General features: G+C 40.8%; 1 protein-coding gene across 2 annotated transcripts in view; it reads right to left on the reverse strand.

The window, feature by feature from the left end:
* The window catches only part of LOC110978518 (cytosolic carboxypeptidase 6-like), an 83,939-nt gene extending 63,522 nt beyond the window's left edge, over nucleotides 1-20,417 (reverse strand). For both annotated transcript variants that reach the window (XM_022233575.2, XM_087143739.1), the window contains exons 1-4: nucleotides 20,364-20,417; nucleotides 12,296-12,418; nucleotides 11,636-11,760; nucleotides 11,052-11,146 (exon numbers count right to left, since the gene is read on the reverse strand). In XM_022233575.2, coding sequence (XP_022089267.2) covers nucleotides 11,052-11,146; nucleotides 11,636-11,760; nucleotides 12,296-12,418; nucleotides 20,364-20,388 — 368 coding nt within the window. In that variant the 5' untranslated portion in view covers nucleotides 20,389-20,417. The remainder of the gene's footprint in view (nucleotides 1-11,051; nucleotides 11,147-11,635; nucleotides 11,761-12,295; nucleotides 12,419-20,363) is intronic.
* Nucleotides 20,418-20,996: the final 579 nt, after the last annotated feature.

Below are 20,996 nucleotides of genomic sequence, written 5' to 3' on the forward strand. Positions count from 1 at the left end.
CTCCCAACGATGATCTCCCCATATGCAACAGCCATCTATCTCCATTCTCAGGACCACTTGTCGAGTACCCCCCCCACAAAAAGAAAAAAAAATGTTGCCGGTGGGTGAATAAGTCAACAGCCAAAGTTACTATTTTTCCAATTCCTCTCCAGAACGTTGCTCTCGAACTGGAGCCGTGCCCTATTTTTCTTGCGACACGCACACTTATTACACCGTGACGAGATCGATCATTGACCTGCAGAGTACAGATAGAGTGACAGAAGAAAAAAAAAAAGGGTCTGGCATGGCAGATGGAACAACAGGAATGAGACACAAGTAAAGTGAGTTCAATGCCATCTCCATCAGAAATCAACGACATCTCCCCCCCTTCCCTTCCCCCTTTACTGGATTCTCCATTCACTCAGCACCGTCTCTGCGTCCTTAGTTACCCAACTCCAGATCTAGTTCTGGGTTGATGGAAAAGTATCAAGGATGCCCCAGATAAGGCCATTGAGTGACTGTCAACAGCCAGACATTGCAAACTGATAAATTTGCCCTTCAGAGTCAGTTTTTTTTTCTCTCTCTCTCCTTTATTTTCGCAGCCCTAAGCCAGGCTATCTCTCATAACTGTTGAGTCATGTTATGGGACATCAGAAGATCCTTCTGAGCAAATCTTGAGATGAACTGCGATGATGATGGCAACGGGACCCATCACTGTAGAAATTCTAAACTCCAGCGGAAGCACACAATGGAGACTGTGGATTTCTCAGGTATGGAGGAATCCCAACAGTGTTTGCCCAAACTGTTGGTGGATGACAAATAAGATTTGCACAAGCTGAAGGGTTTGACAGCTTCTAGTTGCACAAGTCCTGAGTTCACTGGTACATGTAATTCAAACCTAATGTGAAACTTAAAAGAAAGACAATCGCTGAATGATGTTGTACAGTAACACAATGAGTTCATTATTTCAAGCGCCAGCTTTACAGACAATCCGTCAACAGTGACATTTTGGTATTGGGTTCTCCTTACAAGCTCCCAAAAAGCACCGTGTATACAGTATTAATGGCAATGGACAACGAGCAACATCGGATACTGTATTCAAAATTATGAACACATGCAGTGCTCTCCATAATATCATCAGTCAGCAGTGTGAGGCCTCAAGGAAACTCTTGCAACAAACTTTCCTTGAAGGTTTGATGTCATCAAAAATCTTCCAAATAAACAAACAATTTTTTCTAGCACTTTTGAGTACGGTACCGGTACATGTAACTCTACTACACAACAAACTAATACTAATCATGTACGGTACGATACAAAAGACAAGTTGTAACAAAACACTACAAAGATATTTCATTTTAAAAAATGCTTTAGAGGGAGGGAACAAGCCCTGATTCACCCACAAAGCGTTATAAAAAAATGATGACATCAGGGCCCAATTTCACAGCACTCCTAAGCACTTGATTTTATACTAACAGTGGTTCCACATGGAGAGAGTAAGCATTAAGCACAGCAAAAGGCACGCTTACTTCGGATAAACAAATTTGCTTAACTAAGTGACACAAAAATGGAAATCCCTATCCGTACACAACCATTAGCACAACCGCATCAAGCAGTGCCCTGAAACAGTGCTTGCAGTTTGCAAAATTTTATGCAATAGAGCACACATAAGCAAGATTTTTCTGGTAACTGTTAAGCCGCGCCATGAAATTGGGCCCAGTTTGTACACATGGACCTAGTTTTGTTTACAAGTATGTTTTACGGACGTGCATAATTATTTTAAAAAGATGGACTTTTTTCTGTGAAGTTACACAGGTTTGCTGTGCAATTTGTTTCTGTGTTGTACAATGTTTAGCAATGAAGGACACAATACTATTTGCATGATGACATGTGACCAGTTGGCTGTGAAGTTGAAAAATGGGCCCTTGGAGGCAAAAGGTTGTTGGTGCACAATGCATCACTTCAATTACTGTAGATTACAAATGTGATCGGATCCAACAAAAAGGAGTCTTAGGACAATTTTGTCAGCAAGTGTGTTTTAGTTTGCATTACAGAGGGACAACTACTGTATGTACTCTGTTCTGACATACACTGCATCCCTCAGTTTGGTACCCTGATGAAAATGGGTGAATGGGTAAAAAAGTTTACAATGTGCACGATTCTTTTAATAGCATTTAACTAATAGGGTGGATCTGACAAATTCAAACTTCTTTTTGTAGGCTGGGGCACAAATGTCAACTGTGAATTTTGAAAGTGTCTCTTCCAGGTACCATACATGTACATGTAATGCTTGACAGTACACTGTGTCATATTACTATGGGAAAATGTTACCAACTCTCTGTGTCAGCTCCTCACACCCTCCAACACAAAGATGAAACAATATATGGGTGCTGTGTACCTGGTACCCACACACAGAGGACACAGATTTGTGAAATCACTCAAGCGTACTCAATAGCATACATGTAACTATAGGGATATGGGGGACATGTCCCCTCCTATTAAAGGCTTGGTCCCCCCGTGCTACCAGCTCAGAAATAAGAGGACAAAAATCTAGTGACAGTCTACCTCTGTCGGTGTTTTAAAGACCAACTCCAACGGTGCTAACTTGTCTCATATTCAGAAGAGCCAAGTCTAATAAAAGTGGCACATATCAATATCTCCCTCGCAATACACGTTTTGGTGTTAATAAAACACAGTATTTGAACCCATTTCTCCTGCAAGTCCAGTCTGGTGTTGTACAAATGGACCTGTCATCACGACTCATTAGCATCTGATGAATATTGATTTTTGTGATGTATTACCATAGACAGGAAATACCACAGTGCCGACACTTTAGGCATGCATACATGGAGAACGCGTAGCTGCGGAAGACAGCATAAACTTGAAGAATCCTCTCATTCTAAGGGAACTCAAAGAATTTTAATCCTGGTTCTTTTGCAAAATTTCTTCTACATCAACCAATGACGCACGATGGTCGAGCACAAACTCTCGACGGAAGAGGTAATGTGGCACAGCAGACCAGGGACGCAGATCGATCCATGGTATGCGATGCATGTAGCTCCATGTCCATGTTCATGTACAAGTACGTTTCTAGCAGAACCAGTCGTGCCATGGATACCAGTTTCAATGTTTTATCTTTTTATAAATTTCATTTCTCAACAGTGCCGCCAGCAGTCAGATTGTGGACATTTTTCATAAAATGCGAAGAAATCGTTCGAAAGTTTCAGCATAATTACAAAAAATACAGACGCAATACAGACATGATTTAGTAATAAATATGATTTATTACACACTAAACACAATCATAGTTTAATTTCAAAACTTTTTAAACCGTTGGAGTTGGTATTTTACTGTGACCGAACCCACTGAGTGCCCCCCTCCAGAAAATGAAGACCCCCAAGTGGGGCTGCAAAACCTACCAAGTTACACCAATGAGTGTACTCCACATTACATGCACACACATCCACACCAAACAGGCATGAGGTACACTTCCCAAGTAAAATCGTTGCTTACTAAAAACCACACAGTCTTTCCCTTGTGCAAATACACAATATACAGGTGTCTATCGGCAGAAGGTGCACAGCACATTGGGCTTTGGCATCAACTGGTCTTATGTAAAGTTTTCCTCCCTGTTACCTCTCTCCCTCATGTCCAGCTCAATACCAATGCAGAACCGCCCCTTCCCATTTACAAAGAAAAATCCGAAGGGCCAATAATTGACTGTGTCACCTCGCCAGAACAGCGCTGTCACAATCGACATTATTTATTCATATCTGAGAGGGGGGGAGGGAGTTTAATATCAAACGTCCATCCACACCTTGGAGTGGTGGGTCTTATGAATGCATTAACCCAAGGAATGGCACTGGGAAGCAATACGGATGGCCCTGCTGATTGGATTTTATAATCAGAAACTAATGAAGTGTGGCTGATGAGGGAATATGGCGAGTTACCAGGGAAAAAAAAGAAAGGGAAAAATGCTGCAATTGTCTTGGCAAGTCACAGGCACTCACCGCACTACCACTTTTTTTTTTTTTTTTTTTGGATTTCAGGACAATTATAGACCTAGGTGCCCGGGCTCTGTATTCTGACTAACCATTACATATAATGGGAGAAGCAACGACTACTTTACTGAAACCTTTCATGTGCTGTCTCCTGGGTCACTCCATTTTGGACAAAGCCACCTTCGTGTGCACTTTCAGGCATATGTGCATTTGTGATGAAGCGCCATCATGGTTTAAAGTACTGGTACCCACAGATGGTGTACATGTATTCTCAAACTTGCCCCCTCCCAAAAAAAAATCTATGTGAAAATTTTCAAAATGTAGGCATTTGGAGCTAAGAATAGTGGAATACCATGGCTCTGGCAGGCTCATACATTCTATTCTAAAAAGAATATCCCTCAGTAAATTGTTTTAATCCCAAGAACCCAAGCACAATCTAAAAGTATATGAAAGGAAAGTCTTCTTGCTCTCCATTAACTTTTTTTGGGGGGGGGTTTAGTGAATTAATTTTCCCAGCCTCTCAAAACAAAATTATGTGAATGACAGCTAACTAGAAAACCCTAAAGTTGTTGGAATGCATGAGTAAGAAAAACGAACTAATAAATAGATATTAACGTCCAACAGAAATGATAAGAATAGATCTAGCACGAGCATTCGGCCGGTGGCCAATCATTCAAAATCACAGGAAACTGACAACCCTACTCCTACAAACAAGAGAAAGTTCATGCTCGAGCCCCTAATGCAATTTATTTCCATTGGCCTAATTTCAACTTCCACCACTACGACGTCTTGAAAATAATGACGCAGACAATACCAAATGACCGCCCACCCACATTTCCCTCTCATGTTTGAGTTATTCAATTTTCTAAACTCATCAGTCTAAATTGAAAAAAAAAAATAGATATGCATTCCCTTACATGCTCATACCAAACACAACAGCACTGACAGAATGACACAATTTTTTGGGGGGGGGTCCAGACAACTTGAAAATATTGTGATTTTCTGCCAGTCTCTGAGACGCCTCTGTCTGTCTCATGGGACCCATTAATCTACCAGGAGCTAACACCAAGTAACTCCCAGGTCAGGGGAGAAAGAAAAAAAAAAAAAGGTTTCTGGGTTTTCTTGATGTGGGATAATTCACTTTTGGTGAAGGGTCCCATACATTTAGATTTGGCGTGCATTAAGAATAAATGATCTCAGGATGAGGGGGGGTGATGGAATGGATGACACCAGATTAAAATTGCTCCATGATGGAACAGCCCTCATACAATCGTTGGAGACAAATCTCCACCAAGATGCACAGGCTGTAAAAACTTGCAGCCCCAACCTTTTGCATACTTCACACTTTGTGGGGTGTTGGAGGGACATAAAAGTCAACACAGATCTGATCACTGAACTAACATGAATTGCTGTTTTCTGAGAGTTTTTATATTTCTGAGAGTTTCAACTTGGATGGATATTTCGGGACCAATTTATGGAAGAGGTGTTAAAAGCTGAACTGCAGTAACCTAACATTCACCCAACACTGGGGAGAGTGGAAGAGGGCTGGACATTATCTGACATCGGACGGGTGTTGAACAAGATGACACTACTGAACACCACTGAACTCCAGACGGTGCTGTTTATGAGGTTCACCTGACCACCAATTCCATCATGTGCCCACACGAAGGCCCCTCTTTCACAGTCCTGCACAGATTACACCACTTAGCAAATATTCAATTGTGCCAATTAAACAAAAACAAATTGTGGGGAGCCAGTTGCAAAGCAATATGCAATGTATTACACTGTGGATGGTAACCTACTTTTGCTAAACGGATATCTTCTATGCTAAAGGTTTGTGCACATTCAGCTGAAAACTGGGTATTTGTGCTCCACAATATCCATGTGCCAAGATTAGCGCATGTAAATACAGTGCCTGTATCTGCATCCAGTAAAGAGCAAAGAGCCTACAACAGTCTCCCATTGGAGCTGACTCTATTTCCCCAAACCATTAACTCACCCAAATGCCAAAAGACAATAGTTGAAACCTGACATCCTTGCTAACACACGGACAACAACATGATAAAAAAAATCTCCCAAGACTCGAGTTTCCACCATTCCATCCAAAACCATTCCACTCATCGTAAATCTCCCATCGGGATAAAGTGAAATTGTCTGACCGTAAAAGCCATGAACTTGACACTCATTAGCGATGACTTCTTTATAACCAGACAATCCAAATCCAGCCACACTGTCTGAATGGAGATGCCGGCAAACGGCAATATCCCCAATGTAGATTCCTGGAGCCATATTCATTAGCTGCAGTCTTATTGTCTTAAGACGTAAACTAGAATGGCTGTCCGTACTGATCATGGTGGTCCGTCTGAATTATCGATGCATGTGGGTGCTGAGCATCTCCCCCCCCCCCAGTATTCTTCCCCTGCCACCAATTTGCTCAGGGAAAGAGACTGCAGTGAGAGGCAATTTTGAAGTGAAGTCTATACCAGGTCACACATTCTCAAGGCAAGAGACTATCAGAGTGAACTGTAACAAAAGCATTCCTGTTTCATTGTTCACCCCCTGGCTCGTGACCAGTTCTGTGAATCACTTGCAATGGCCTTTGGCACAAGGATGACGGTGACACACTGCTGTGATTTATAATGCCAAAAAATTCCCAGGTCACCTCAAATTTATACTTGACATCATCTTGCTTGATGAGTTTGTACCAGACAGAGTGGACAGCTTGAGGGTGTTGTCAGAATGGGTGTGTTGGGGGTGGGACAGGAACACGGTTGGGCCACCACTGGGTGAAGAGTTGTTGGAGAACTGCTTGAGGTGCAGGAGGGTAAAATGTCAGACTTAGGGGTGATGAAGCTCTCAACATGTATTCAAGAATGAGATTCTGAAAGCAAACAGTAACAGAAAAGTGAAGTACAGGTACATGCACATAAAGGGGATTAACAACACACATGCATGTAACGGTAATAGCAACCTCACGATGTCAAACAATTGGACTTTGCCATTTTAAATCCCGAGTCTCATCAGAGCCTGAATCTCTGCCAGTTTCCCTCCCACCCAAAAAGTAACTTTCCAATTTGACAGGAGTCAATAAGTCTGAAAGCATCGGCAACAAATTACTGATATCCAACTACAAGAAAAAAAATGCAAAACAAAGGGAACAAAAATAAAAACATTTCCAGAGAACTGAGCGAGCGTCATTAGGCAAGTAACCAGATCGTGCTGTGCAAGTTTTTATCGGCGCTCCCACAGGTCACTTCAGTTTCGCACAATGCGCCTCACTAATTCACTTACGACGCTTTCATTAGGGGCACGCAGGATGCAAATTTACAACGATGCCAGTCGGATATTGACGGCATTACAGAGGGGGGGAAATGGCATCTGTATGAGCATCAGCTCCGTTTATTTGTGCAAGTCCAATCGCAAACTACATGTAGCTCATCCGAGTCAGAAGCTCATGCTTCTTGTCCAGTTCCTGCCTCTCTAATTGATTACTTTTATTCATGGAAGCCCAATAATTGTTGGTTGAGATTTCAAATGCGATAAGATTTATGGTTGCCAGACCGTTTAATGATGCCAAGCAATTCTTCTGGGGGGGAGGGCCTATGGATGTTTTCATATACATGTACAAGTAGATTCTCTGTACAGCCACTGTTCGGACAGACAGTAGTTTGGGGGGTTGTTGCATTCCTAGATTCAATTTAAATTTGCCACTCACTTAGCATTTTGCAAGATAAAACTCTAAGTTTGGGAAACAAAAAAGAATTATTACTATAGTCTTTCTTTTCATTATCTTAGGAAGCGGCTTGGATGTTGAGATTATATTAGGGGTTTAATTCTTTATTTATTTATTTCGTTTATTATTTATACTGGGGAACTCATTCAGTTTATAAAAACTACTCTCCCGTACAGGGTAGGTCCGAGATAATAAAACTAAAAAGTATAAAAAGACATTGGGAAAAGATAAAATTAAGTATAGACAATTACAAAAATCATCGAAAATAATTACAAATTTTTAGGGGACATATGACATTGAAAATGTAAAAAACATTAATAAAGACAAACATGTTTAGAAGGACTACCAACAACAGTGCAGAAAAGCAGTTAGAACTTATGTGCACAGGCATTGGGTGAAAAGCTTCTTAAAATCTTTAATGACAAAGGAAGTTTGTTCCTAAATTGGACTCCCCAGAATTGGAAGGTTCTCTTACCAAATTCTGTTCTGGGACAAGGGAGGCAAAGATTCCCTGCTGCACACTTTCTGGGTTTTGTTATTTCTTTTTTTTTTGGGGGGGTGTTTATTTTATCAGACTTGCGAGTGAGTCATTTCCAAGATGGACAAGTTTAACTCCCCCTCCCCTAAAATGTAACGTTACCGGTACACCTACCACACTGGACGCAAGTATTAATGGCCTGTCAGAGTGAGAGGAAGAAAAAAATAGAACCAAAAAAGTCACACACACCATGGCAACCACAGTACACATTACAAATTAAAAGTTCGGCTTTCTTCAGCTTCAAATAAACTTCATGCAACTATTTTATCAACCAGTGCTCTTCCCTCCACCAACAGGGCAGAAGTGGATTTGGGGCATGGGCATGTAACAGCTTCACATGGCCACAGAAAACAAAACAAAATACCCACTTTGAAATCAGACACAGCTACAACAATGACTCAGATCAAACTTCTACCGTCAACAAAGAAATCTACTCCCACTGGCCAACAAAGCTCTTTTCAAAGACTTGCCAGCATTTTTCATTCCCTCCTCTGTCCTACCATCCAAATGCATCGTACACACAAACAAAAATCAATAAAGAACAATTAAGGCTTGGAACCTGTACGGTCAGTCATTGGAACTTGGACAAAAACACTTGATGAGTAACTGAACATCTAATTGCCCCTAAACTCAATAATCCAGACCCTCAGGTTCCTTGAGTGTGGCCACAGTTCTTCCGCAGATCCAAATTATGATAGACCAAGGCAAGGCAAGTCTTTTGATAAGGAAATCTTAAAAGCAATCCCACGCAAAGCTGGGGGGGGGTTGAGGACGGCATGAAGTGTTAAGCCAGCAATGTTCGAGATATGACAAGTCAAGCCTCAGAATCAATAAAAATTCAAATGTCCAATGCGTGGGTGTTGCACAGGTGGCCATATCGGCTACACTGTTCCAAAGCAACATGCGAGTAATCAGGACAATGGATTCTCTCTCGTGACATTTGAGGACAAATCCAATAAACTGGGATTAACAAGCCCTTTTGTTCCTTCGAGCCTACGTGTGAACAAGCCTAAAAGGGGGCTCTAAATTCTCACCCGGTTTTTAATCACCCTGCCATGGGATTCATACTCAATCCAACAACGGGTCATTATTCCAACTTTACTCCCAGCAGAGCAGGGATTTTAGCATTAATTAATGCATTTAATTAACACTCATTCTGACAGAAGGATCTTGCAGTCATGAATGCACATGATGGGACCACTTTTCAGTACGTGCAAGATATAATCAGCTTTGATTAGCACCTGTACGGAACATGTATGCCGTGGATTTTTTTTTTCCCTTTTACATCGGGTGAGTGATAATTAAGATTTGACAGGCTCACAACAACAGCATTCTGTACTTTCATTATCAATACTTCATAGGATACATTTCAGTATTCGGCTTACACTAAATGCACCAAGTCAAGAAGTTAATCCTTTGTTGTGATGGTTTTTTGGAAACATTTGCATTGGAAATTAAAACACCTTGGTTGAATTTTAAACAACTGTCTCAATGTAGTGTGTGCAGTTTGAGAAATTCTCTGAAAGATGTTGTATGCTGGGTCATTGGTGTCGTCATCAAAATTTGGAAATGTCAATTGAATCCTTGTTTGAATTAGCAACATTACATCCTCCACAAACATGATCTTTCCAAGAATTTCCGTAATGATTTCATTTCAATTAAAATACTCTCCACATTATGAAGATCTTTGCCCACGTAAACACCAAAAATATTTAAACGATAACGAAAACAGGGACAATTTTATCTAAGCAAGGATAAGAAAGGGTTGGATTTTATAGTAGTCACAAACAACATAAACCACACAGGAAAGTGAAAGCTTGCTTTTCAAAGATTTAATCACATAAGTTACTTGCATACATGTACACACGTATATTATCCAGGGAAACTGCAGGAATTTATCTCGCAGTCAAAGAGTGTCGCGTCCTGATCAGAACAGCACTTCACAGTACTAATGTGTATGGCACAAAGCCCATGTGGTCTGCACGCACCGTCTCCTGCGTGGCCAGGAGATGAATGAGATGTGTAATGGAACGTGACGGACCGTGCAAGGCTCGTCACCTTCACAGAAGGGATCAAATGCCCCCTCTCTGCAGGTTGGCTAATCCTGAGGTGCATTACACATAGGGGACACCAAGACAAATGTTTCCCCCAAAATACGGTCAGCAGTAGGCAGTTTCTATCACAGCTACGCATGCTGTTGCTTGGGCAAATTTTTCCAGTTGGAAATTTCTGAGAAACATTGAGCATACATACTAGTACACAACATAATGACATCACGCTTCGTTTACCCATAGGAAAGCACACGTGTAAGCAACACATGATGCAATTACACTTGTAGGACTATTCCATATTTCTTCTTAGAAGAATCAAGCAAACTCCATTAGGATGCACAGGGGCCAAATGAACTGGAAGTAAAATAACCTGTATGGCACTTTGGTTGGTAACCCTATACGAGCTGGCCCACAACACACACACATAAAATCACTGGGCACCATTTCCAACTGATCCTTTTTTCAATTAACTCTTCATGTTCTTCACGCTGCCAGATTTCATCACCCACTCTCAACCTGTACCAGACTTTGAAACACTTGAAATCTCTGCTCTGAAGTAGTACCAAAATTTGAGAACTTGGACTTTGCAGTTTACTGTACTTTTTCAAATGGAAAATTCAAACATGCATGTATGTCTCAATTTTGGGGTTTTTTTCGAGTCAGCGTATCAGTAAATGGCTCATGGTGCGGGGCGCACTTTGTACGGGCAAAAAAACTAAGGTTGTTGAGAAAAATCGGGTCAAATATCTCACCATTTGGGACGGCTGGACGATTTGACCAGAGGCGACATGCCCTCGCGATACAGGCTCTTCGTCTTGCTGAAATTGACGATGTTGAAGATGACTCTCTGCGGACAGAAACAAAAGATGCCGATTAGGAAATCATGTTGACGGTGGCAGCATGCGTACAAATGCCAGCGTGCTAAGGTTGCACTCCTTGTGTGTCCAGGTCGCGTTACATTTCACATGCCCCCTCCAATAACCTGCTGGAAATGTCTCAGTGACACAAATTTCAGCTGGTCCGGTCAAATGAAACCCAACTTGTGCTGTGTCTTCACATGTACTGGGTAGTTCAATGACAGGGCAGGTCAATCCTGATTTAAACAAATTGTTTTTGATTTATTGGAGTCATTTAAACCTCTACTTTCAAGTTAAAATACAAGTGATTTTAAAGAATAAAGAGGACCAAAATCAACATTTCGGTTAAAAAGACTTCTTCCTGGACCATTTCGTGGAGCATTTCTTTTCCACTAAAGTAATATTCTTTGAAGGTTCTTTTTGTCACATTCATTTCCTGACTTCAATCTGACTGCTCAGTTATGAATATGCAGAATTACCTGGTCTGCTCTGACATTTTCAACAGTGAAGTTAAACCAGACCCGGAAACGAGGATTGCAAGTGTCCGGACGGATGAAGAGATCGTATTCGTACTCAGATATGTAATCCACTCTTCCAAGATTCCCTTTATGTAAAATGGTGGGGAAAATACAGATATATGCATATCACCAGCATCTGTTAAACTATAATAAACTGAAGGTATGAAGATAGAAACTGCAGAATTGATAAGGGCAGGTTCCCTCCCTTGAGCCTAGAATGAAGGAGTTTCTCATCAAGTGTTTTCAAAATAGGACAATTTGTATTATGCATGTTTTCCTCTGAGTTGAGTTGCATCATGTTTGACTGTACGCTACAACATTCCCTTGACGCTTCTGTTTTAAAGTTTGCGCTAAAAAAGACAACAGATAGTAAATCCTTGTTGGAATTGCTTTCAATGCTTAAGGTTGGTTCAAATATATGCCAATAAGATAGAACATGTACTGGTAAATGTTACGCCATAAGGCAGTCACAGCAAATATATCTCTGTTGATGCATCAACACCACGTTACATTTGTGACTGTTCCTTTTTTTTTGCTAAAAGGGACCCAGGCCACAAACACCCTTCAGTATCCATGGTCCCATATGCAACAGTGATTGGTCTATGAAAACTTAACTCTTACCACACTCAAAGCACGCATCAAATATGAGATGCCCCTTCTTCGGCATGCCTGTGTAACCCGGGGGAACCACAGCAAACTTGTTGAGGTTCCCAACGACTGCATCATCACTGCTGTCATCACTTCCTGCAAACAATAAAGCAAATAAAAAAGTGTCCACACTTTAACACCAAGAAACCACTTTTAAAAGCCATTTTACGAGGCAACTTAATTTGCATCTTTAACTTGGAGGTTGAAAAACCCACTGGCGCTTTCTTTCTCTTCCAAGTCTTCTTTGTATCTCCATTCCTTTTTCTGATGTACTTCTATACGTGCATTTTGGTTAGTGTTCAGCTCTCGCTTTATTTCAACAAATACATGTACCTGGAGTTCTGTGAAGGTCAAATTTTAACCGGGAGATCCTTGCACTGTGGCAAGAAATTGCAACCTGAAAGATGACACAAATCTGATGGAATGAGCTGTCACTTGCAAAGGGCAACTGAGTGGGAAGAGGTTAGGATGGCCTGGCCATTATACCATTCCCGGCAGAATCTTTCTCAAAGAAAAATTCTGCAGAAGATTTTTTTCACAGATTAAGCTTCTGAACCTAATGGCTTTGGAAAATGATTCTCGCTAGAATGAAAAGTCAACCTTTTGTAAAATATTGGCATTATGGCCTTGAAACTAATTTTGCCATATCCCGAGACAAGCCAATGGGCTGTGCAAATTATACAGATATTTAAATATTCGATCGAATATGGTATTTGAATATTTCCGAAAGTAAACATTCAACAATGAAATGCAAGAAAAAAAAGGTAAAACTGTAATTTAGTTGATTACAAAACTGCATTCTGTGCTCAGTGCATTTTCTAAGATTCAGTTCTGTTGGATAAAGCACTTTGTAATTATTATCAAATTGACATTGTCATTAACAAAAGCCTTGACCTTTTCCCATTTTTGGAAAACTTGATGTCTTCATGTGTGAAAGACATCAGCTAAAATTCTCACAAAAGTTCAACACCAACAAGGGACAAAAAGGGTTTTATTGCAGGCATTAATCCTACGTAATCCTACGACTAGACATGTTTAATAGCAAACATTCAGTTTATTCAGCAGTTGGACAAAATCAGTCAACTGCCATAAATTTGGAATAGCTTTAAGAGTAATACTCAATCAAACCTGGCATGACATTTACAAACCCGACAGGAAAAAAATCAGTTTATGCTACATGCACACACTGTATGTATATGTAGATTCAAATTTAACAAAAAAACAATCCAAGTTTACAATTAGGTCCTCTATCTTTCACTCAAAATTTCAGCTTGTTATAGATTCTGCTGGAGAGTTGCCGAATGTTGTCTTGACACATTTGTCAAAAACTGGGCATCTTCAGACGACGACTTGCACAAAACTTGCATAAATATTGAATATTGGCTTTCGCTACTTGAACTGCGTATGAAACAGGAATTCAGGCATTCTCAAGAACAAATTGATGAATTTTACATGGGTTAATACCTCACAATTGTAACTCATTCTGTGTGAAATAATCTGCAGGCAGTTCGGAAAATGACAAACAGGATTATTCTTCGCCGGACGCCAAAAAAACGCGATGGAATATTAACATGTTAAATTGCACCTCTGAAATCCGTGACTAAAACATCCACTACAGCAATTTACGAAGTGATTTGACTCGCAACAAAAATGACGACAAAATTCCAGGATGTGGTTACGGTGCCTGCATTCAATAACAATGGTAGGGGGATGGATACAGATCCAATAAAAAAGGTACAAAGTGCAGAAGGGCAACAGAGAAAATTGAGCAGTGGAGTGAGCAGAGAGCTTAGGACCAGATTTCGCACGGTGCTACATCAGTTTCTGCTTTGACTCTTAATGACAATTTACTCTTGATGCTTGATTCGGTCTTGTTGGACCAAACATTCAGTAAAGCTCCTTTCAACCTCCTCTCGCACAGTAATTACTTGGCGTGAGCAAAACTTAACCCCCCACAAAACCAAACAAAATTGAAGGCTTCGTTTTGACAGGGAAGGTAATAAAAGCAAATACCCTTTGCCAAATTTCTTTGAGGTTCTCGAGCGATAAGAAGGTGAATGCGGGTGAAATAGGGGTACAATCTGGACAGCGCCACTGCCAAAAACACACCTTCTTCCACCACAAAGGGGAAAACATGAGTTTTACGCAATCAGCAAACACTTGGCAAAGTGCCAAATGCCTGATTATCAAAGAATGTATACTTGCAACATGGAAGGTGAATTGTGTAGGAATGTATTCATAAAGAAATGATTTAGATGTAATATAAAGTTGATCTGCTCGTACTTTAATGCTATCAATTTAAGTTATGTTTTCATTCATTACAAAGGACTGAAAAACATCATTGCAAATAACATCACCATACTCCCAATCCTAGATAAATTAAAAGAAACAATTGAACATGACTACACTCCATTCAAGAAAATTCGAACAGTTACATTGCATACATGCACAAATTTCTTGGAGAATTAATTACAAAACCACAGCGACCACCGTGAACATTAAGTGCAGATCGCCAGCGATACATAAGCGCCAGTTGTCATCACATGCAACGTCCAACAACACATCCTGCCACTTTCGTCAATTTCCATCCACGTTACACAAAAAAAAAAGCAAAGTACAATCTGACTGATTTCTCGGCCACCGCCAACATTCACACTTCGTTACTGCAGATGTTGGCACGTTTCCATCCGTCTGCGGCGCCAGGCCCTCGTTTCCAGGAGCCTGTAAATGCGACGACGGCTTTATTTACTAACTGCAAAAACCCAGAGTGTTACTATTACAAGGTGTGAGTCCGATTTTGACTGGTGGGAGAGTTTACTGCAAGGAGCAGTAAGTGTTGTGTTGTGTCTGGGAGCTGCTGAGGGCGAGATTGCGGCCATCCGACGGGAAGATTGAATGATCCACGGAGGACAATGGTGCAAGTGTGGAGGTTTTAATTGGCCGCCACACACGGCAGTGAAATGTTTAATTAGAAAGTGGCAGTCGACACTGTCCAAACCTGCAACTTTAAGTAGCTGTATGAATTTATTGTAAACAACTGATGATCTGCAAACTGGCACTGGTACGGACTGGGTACTTGTACATCCAAGAAATCTACCAGTGGCATTAAGGGTAACATTTCTGTGGAAATATTCATGTCCATAAATGTATGTACACGTAGGTAAAATGTTGAGTGCCCCAATGACCAACAGAAAAATATTGCATAGGCGGGACAGAGACCATGGGTATCGGAAAAACACGAAAAACAAACCTGAACCAGTCACTTTACTCTTCAGAAAAAAAATTCTGCAATTTTCAAAATACCAAGATTATCCCCAAAAACGTTCGGGCTCCTCATTTGACCTTGTTTCTGCTGTTGTGTGGGTATAGACAAGGACAGGGGCCTAATTTCATGGCATTGATAAGTACATACTCTACATGTAAATGATTTAACGCTTACAGAGGCTTTGCATTTCTCATTTAGCACAGCCAAACACATGCTTACCTACAAACAGGAGGAAAAAGTTGCTTATTAGTGATGCAACAATTTATGAAAATCTCCATACGTGTACGTGCACGACCATTAGCACGGCCAGGCCAAGAAACCATTCTAAAAGTACAATTTTGCAACATTTTCTGCAATAATCAGGGGTACCGGTATGAGCGGTCACTAACAATTAAAGCTGAAAACAGCTAGCAAAAAGCTGAAAGGTAAAAAAGTCCCCAGGATTTTGTATGGACCAGGTGTGCAAAAAAAGCTGAAATTCAGGATCAACATCTGAACAAAAAAAACCTGAAATCGGCTAAAAAGCTGAATTCTCAAACCCCTAAACAATAAGCACTACTTTTGCTTACTGTTAAGCCGTGTCACCAGCCAAGTCTATGATTTCACCGAAAGTGATTTCATTTCAAATCCTGAGACAAGACAGGTACATATACTGATACATACCGATATGTAAAGCTTCTTGGAAAGATCTGGACCCTTCAAAGTAGTCTGGTAGATAGCGGCTGACATTTAGTTTATTTATGCAGGATGTACATTTAGGCCTAATCATCCTTGCAGTAAAAAGGCTGAATTACGAAGGACGCAGCTACACGTGCGCAATGTACATGTATGTAGTTGATACAAAGGCATGTGAAGGCAGTCAAGTTGTCCGACATGAACGTAAAGGTGTCTCAGGCACCCACCTGACGGAGGGTCAAGTTGGTGCAGTGCGAATGGTTCTTTTTTCACCTTCCACCTCGGCAGTCTGGGTTTGATTTCTGGCTTAGTCCACATGTGGATTGAGTTTTCAGTCCCTACCTGTAACTGTAACTCCCTGTACTTCTCACTTTCTCCTCTGGACAGGTTTCTTCAGGCTTGGGAGTGTCATTACCCGAAATAATATAAATAATAAGGACCCATATTTGATCATGAAGCACAGCCAGAGATTGAAAGTCTTGCTTTTTCATAGGAGGAGGAAACAAGAGTGCCCGGAGAAAAACCCTCATGGCAAAGGAAACGAATTAAAAAAACAACTCAAATCCTTCCCCCCCCAAAAAAAAGTTGGGATGTATCAGTAAGTGCGCAAATTTAAAATTTGCGCATGGGATTTTTAATTTTGCGCAACCAAAGATATTGCCACTTAAACTGCACACAGTGATAAATATTCCATGGTACATAAATCGCAAACAACAGCATAACAAGTATGTACATGTAAACTGTACATATGAGGCAGACATCAACTGCACATTTTGCACAAATTTAATTTAGGTTTTATGCATCGCATCCACTTTTGTGAGCGATTTGAACTGCATGGTGATATCAAAAGTCGCACTTAGAGGGCAAAGGAGGTACAGGCCTGCCGTGACGTGTCAGACGAAATTTCACCCGTTGGTTTTGCATTCTTTCATGAATATTGCCTAGTGAGAACTATTAGACTCCCCAGTTAACATTCAATTTGGACTTTATTTCCTTCTAAAAGATCCTCAGAGCCATTCATTAGAAAAAAATGTGCAATAGAAGTAGGATCACCAACAAAATTAATAATCTGGGAAAATATGGATTTTGAAATGACCCCCCAAACTACTGCATGTACATGTAGTTTGTGCAGCTGCAATTCTACTAGCCTTGATTCAAGCGAAGTTTCCCAGCGAGACTGGAGTCCGTCCTGATAATTGAGACAGCTAGACAATTTTGAAGAGATGGGAATCAGTATTCCAGGATTCCCACCCAGTCGACGGCTAGCCATCATGACTCCCTCAAGAGTTGCACGCATTCAAAGATAGCATTCAACCTCATCTGCGCAGATTTAAATATGCAAAACCTAATAGAAACTGCACAAGTAAAATTGCAAAAGTTGCGCACATTTTAAACATGCGCACTTTCAAAGATTGCAGAAATTTACACTGAACAGGCGAAGCCATAATCAGTCCTAATTTTGTCCAACACTGACATCACTATTCCCAGTAAAGTTTATCATTAATATCTTTGTTATTTCAAAAGCTTAACGTTTCCATGTGCAACTTTTGTGTGAATTATTTTAATTCATACATGTAACATTTATGCTGGATTTATCTTTATTTTTTGTATGTACATGTTGGCCTATAAAGGGGCAGTGCAGACGGTGTCAGGTCAACTCGCCCCCTGACCGACTCGCCCCTTACCGACTCGCCCCTTTCCAACTCGCCCCCTCGTAAACTCGCCCCTGACCGACTCGCCTCTTACCAACTTGCCTCCTGGCCGACTCGCCCCCTGACTGACTCGCCCCCTGACCGACTCGCCCCCTGGCCGACTCGCCCCCTCAGAACATCAAGCAAATATGGCCGACCCAATGTATTAAAAAAAAAAAAAACAATGGTTCTAACCAACGACGCGACACGAACGACTCACGGACGGTGATGGATATTTGGACATCACCACTAATCACTTATCTATTCAAATGCTTCCTATGTCCACTGTCTGATTAGGTTATTTGTACATCCAACATACCCTCAGGAGCAACAACTTCGAACCATCCGTCCCATTAATATTTGGGTATGTGACTGTATCTTCTTGAAGTGACCCGATATCCAGTTAGTTGGTTATAGTGTTCTTTTGCTAATTCACTCGACTGGGACCTCACATATACTGCGAAAATTGATTTAGGTTCTTGGATATACGTTTTTTGTGTGATGTATAAAGTCATAGTGGTACATTGTACACTAATGTCAATTTTTAACGCCCCATTATTAATTTTTTTTATTTGCGTAATTTTTATTCCTTTTTTGGAATTGAATATCTCTGAGAGTGCTCTTAGTTTGTTTACAAGTAACGGGCACCAGATGACATGACTGTTTTTCCCTGACGTCATGACACCGACAGTGTATGCTGGGATACAATTCAATATGGCCGATCAATAATGTGACCCTTGATGACTGTACTCGCCGAATAAATCAGTATTTTGTGTTAATTGTGAACTAATAGATGCATCCTGTGAAGTTATCGGAACCTGAAAGTGTATAGCGACCGTTAAATCCTTTGTCATAAATCATGTCTCCTTAACACTTTCGTAGGTTTGCGTCGCCGGGCATTATGCCTAATATGTACCATTTGTTTATCCGAAATAGTTCGCAAAGTTAATTAATATGATAGGGTGTTGGTGTTGTGGCGCACAAAATCCCATAGACAATACACAGGAAACGCTGCGCCATGGCCCATACACACGATAATACTGAATTAGTTTTACCAATATGAAAAAAAAAATTGTTACCCCCAATTTCACACGAAGGGAATATCCACCGAGCTTTAAACAAACTCAACTTTGAGTGCCAGCTGCAAACCCCAGAAACTATTTTTAAGGGCAGCAATAACCGATTCCATCTCTGACTGATTGTATTTTTTTTTAAATGGTGAATGGGCCGGCCATACGTGCTTGGCAAACTTAGGGGGCGAGTCGGTCAGGAGGCGAGTTGGTCAGGGGACGAGTCGGTAAGGGGGCGAGTTGGCTAGGGGGCAAGTTGGTAAGGGGCAAGTCGGCTAGGGGGCGAGTCGGTCAGGGGCGAGTTGACCTACAATCGTGCAGACATCCGGGAGTTTCACAGAATAGAGGACAGCAACCACACCACGCTGAAAAGAACAGCTGCAACAAACTTATGCGTACATACCGATAAAAGAAATGATTGTGTAATCCAATCCTCCAACTGGCTGGTGCGTATGTAGCCAGCCCATGGTCACTGTTTTCATCAGTTACTATCCGCCATTTTGCAAGAGTCCAGGATGTCCGCGCTGCCTCATAGTAATGCCTTTCACTAATTAGGCTCCTCTTTGTTGAATTCCCCTGTTTCTAGAATGCCCTAGCTCTTGAAACCACTGGCGGTATCCTCCAGGAACTTGACTCTTTCAAACAATCTCAGATCAAAACTTTTCTAACCTATAAAAAAGGCCTATTTGAAATTGATTTTCCTGTGACTGCTCCATATCTGAATACAATTTTATAACTGGTTCATTGGGTGTTTCAATCTCTTAATCGGATTTATTTTGTCAAAACTATATGTATTTTTAAAACATACAGATTTTAGCTGGCTTTATGTCTGTATTTATGTCTATGTTTTGTACGTACATGTCCATGTTCTCTTTTTGTAATCCGTCGGGGGTGAACTCCTCTAGGCCTAGGGCCGGGCCTACATACATAGGCCTAACTATACTTTATAGACCTACATGTATTTTCTGGTTGTCCACTATCCTGACTATGGTTTGGTTGTCCTCAGAAATAATACATGAAATTAAATGAAACAAACTCTTTTAGATAGGTCTAGGCTATGTCAAAATCATAAATGTCTCATGAACATGATGAAGCAATCAAGCAATGCATAATGTTGCCAATGGCAACGTTTGAGCAGCTGAGCCCGAGTTGTCGACATTTGTCAACGTTCAGACGTCTGATTTTTGTTCGTTCAAACTGGGCACAACAATAGAACTAAATGGTACGTGTCCCCTTTCATTTCTACAGTCAGTTTCCTAGCATTCAACGACATTTACTACATCACCAATCAGACAAATCTTCACTAACAAATATGTGAATCAATTTTAGGGTAATCTTACCCGAATCTGGAGGCTTGTCCGCCATGTTGGGTCCTTCAAATAAGACAACGGCTGTTTTCTGTTCATATTTATTGTATATTATATATGTGACAGCAGGTTTGGTTTGCAGACAACTAGAAACATAAACTTAACTTTCTTTCCTCTCAAAGCAAAGTGATACAACAATAACTGACAAAATGGAAGAATGAATTGAACCATTATTGTAATGATGAGAAATTAATATACCGATCATAATATAAATGAAGTATAGGCCTTATGAGCAATGATTAGGGCAGCAGCCTTCTGACATTTGTACACCTTGAAAAAATAGAAACTAAACTGGTTTCAGTCAGTGTTTACAATATCTACAAGGATTGAAGTCATTGCCGTTCAATTAAAATCAGGCTAATTACAAAACTGAACTTCAGCCACCTGCTGTATTTTTGGCGGAACGCCCTCTAGAGATCATCATCATGGCAGGCAAAATGATTACATTGCTTCCTATTACACCACTCTTTTTGTGCTGTTTGTCGGCTGAGTGTGGTTAATGTTTGCCTTTGATTTTCGACAATGTCAGTTGTGTTTGCAAACAATATTTTTACAACCCCCCCCCCAAAAAAATTATTATTATAAATGGACAGCAAACGCCGGGGA

The sequence above is a fragment of the Acanthaster planci genome, linkage group LG12, assembly GCF_054643075.1.
Source record: "Acanthaster planci isolate LZ-2023a linkage group LG12, COTS_SCS, whole genome shotgun sequence".
NCBI classification, from domain to species: Eukaryota; Metazoa; Echinodermata; class Asteroidea; order Valvatida; family Acanthasteridae; genus Acanthaster; species Acanthaster planci.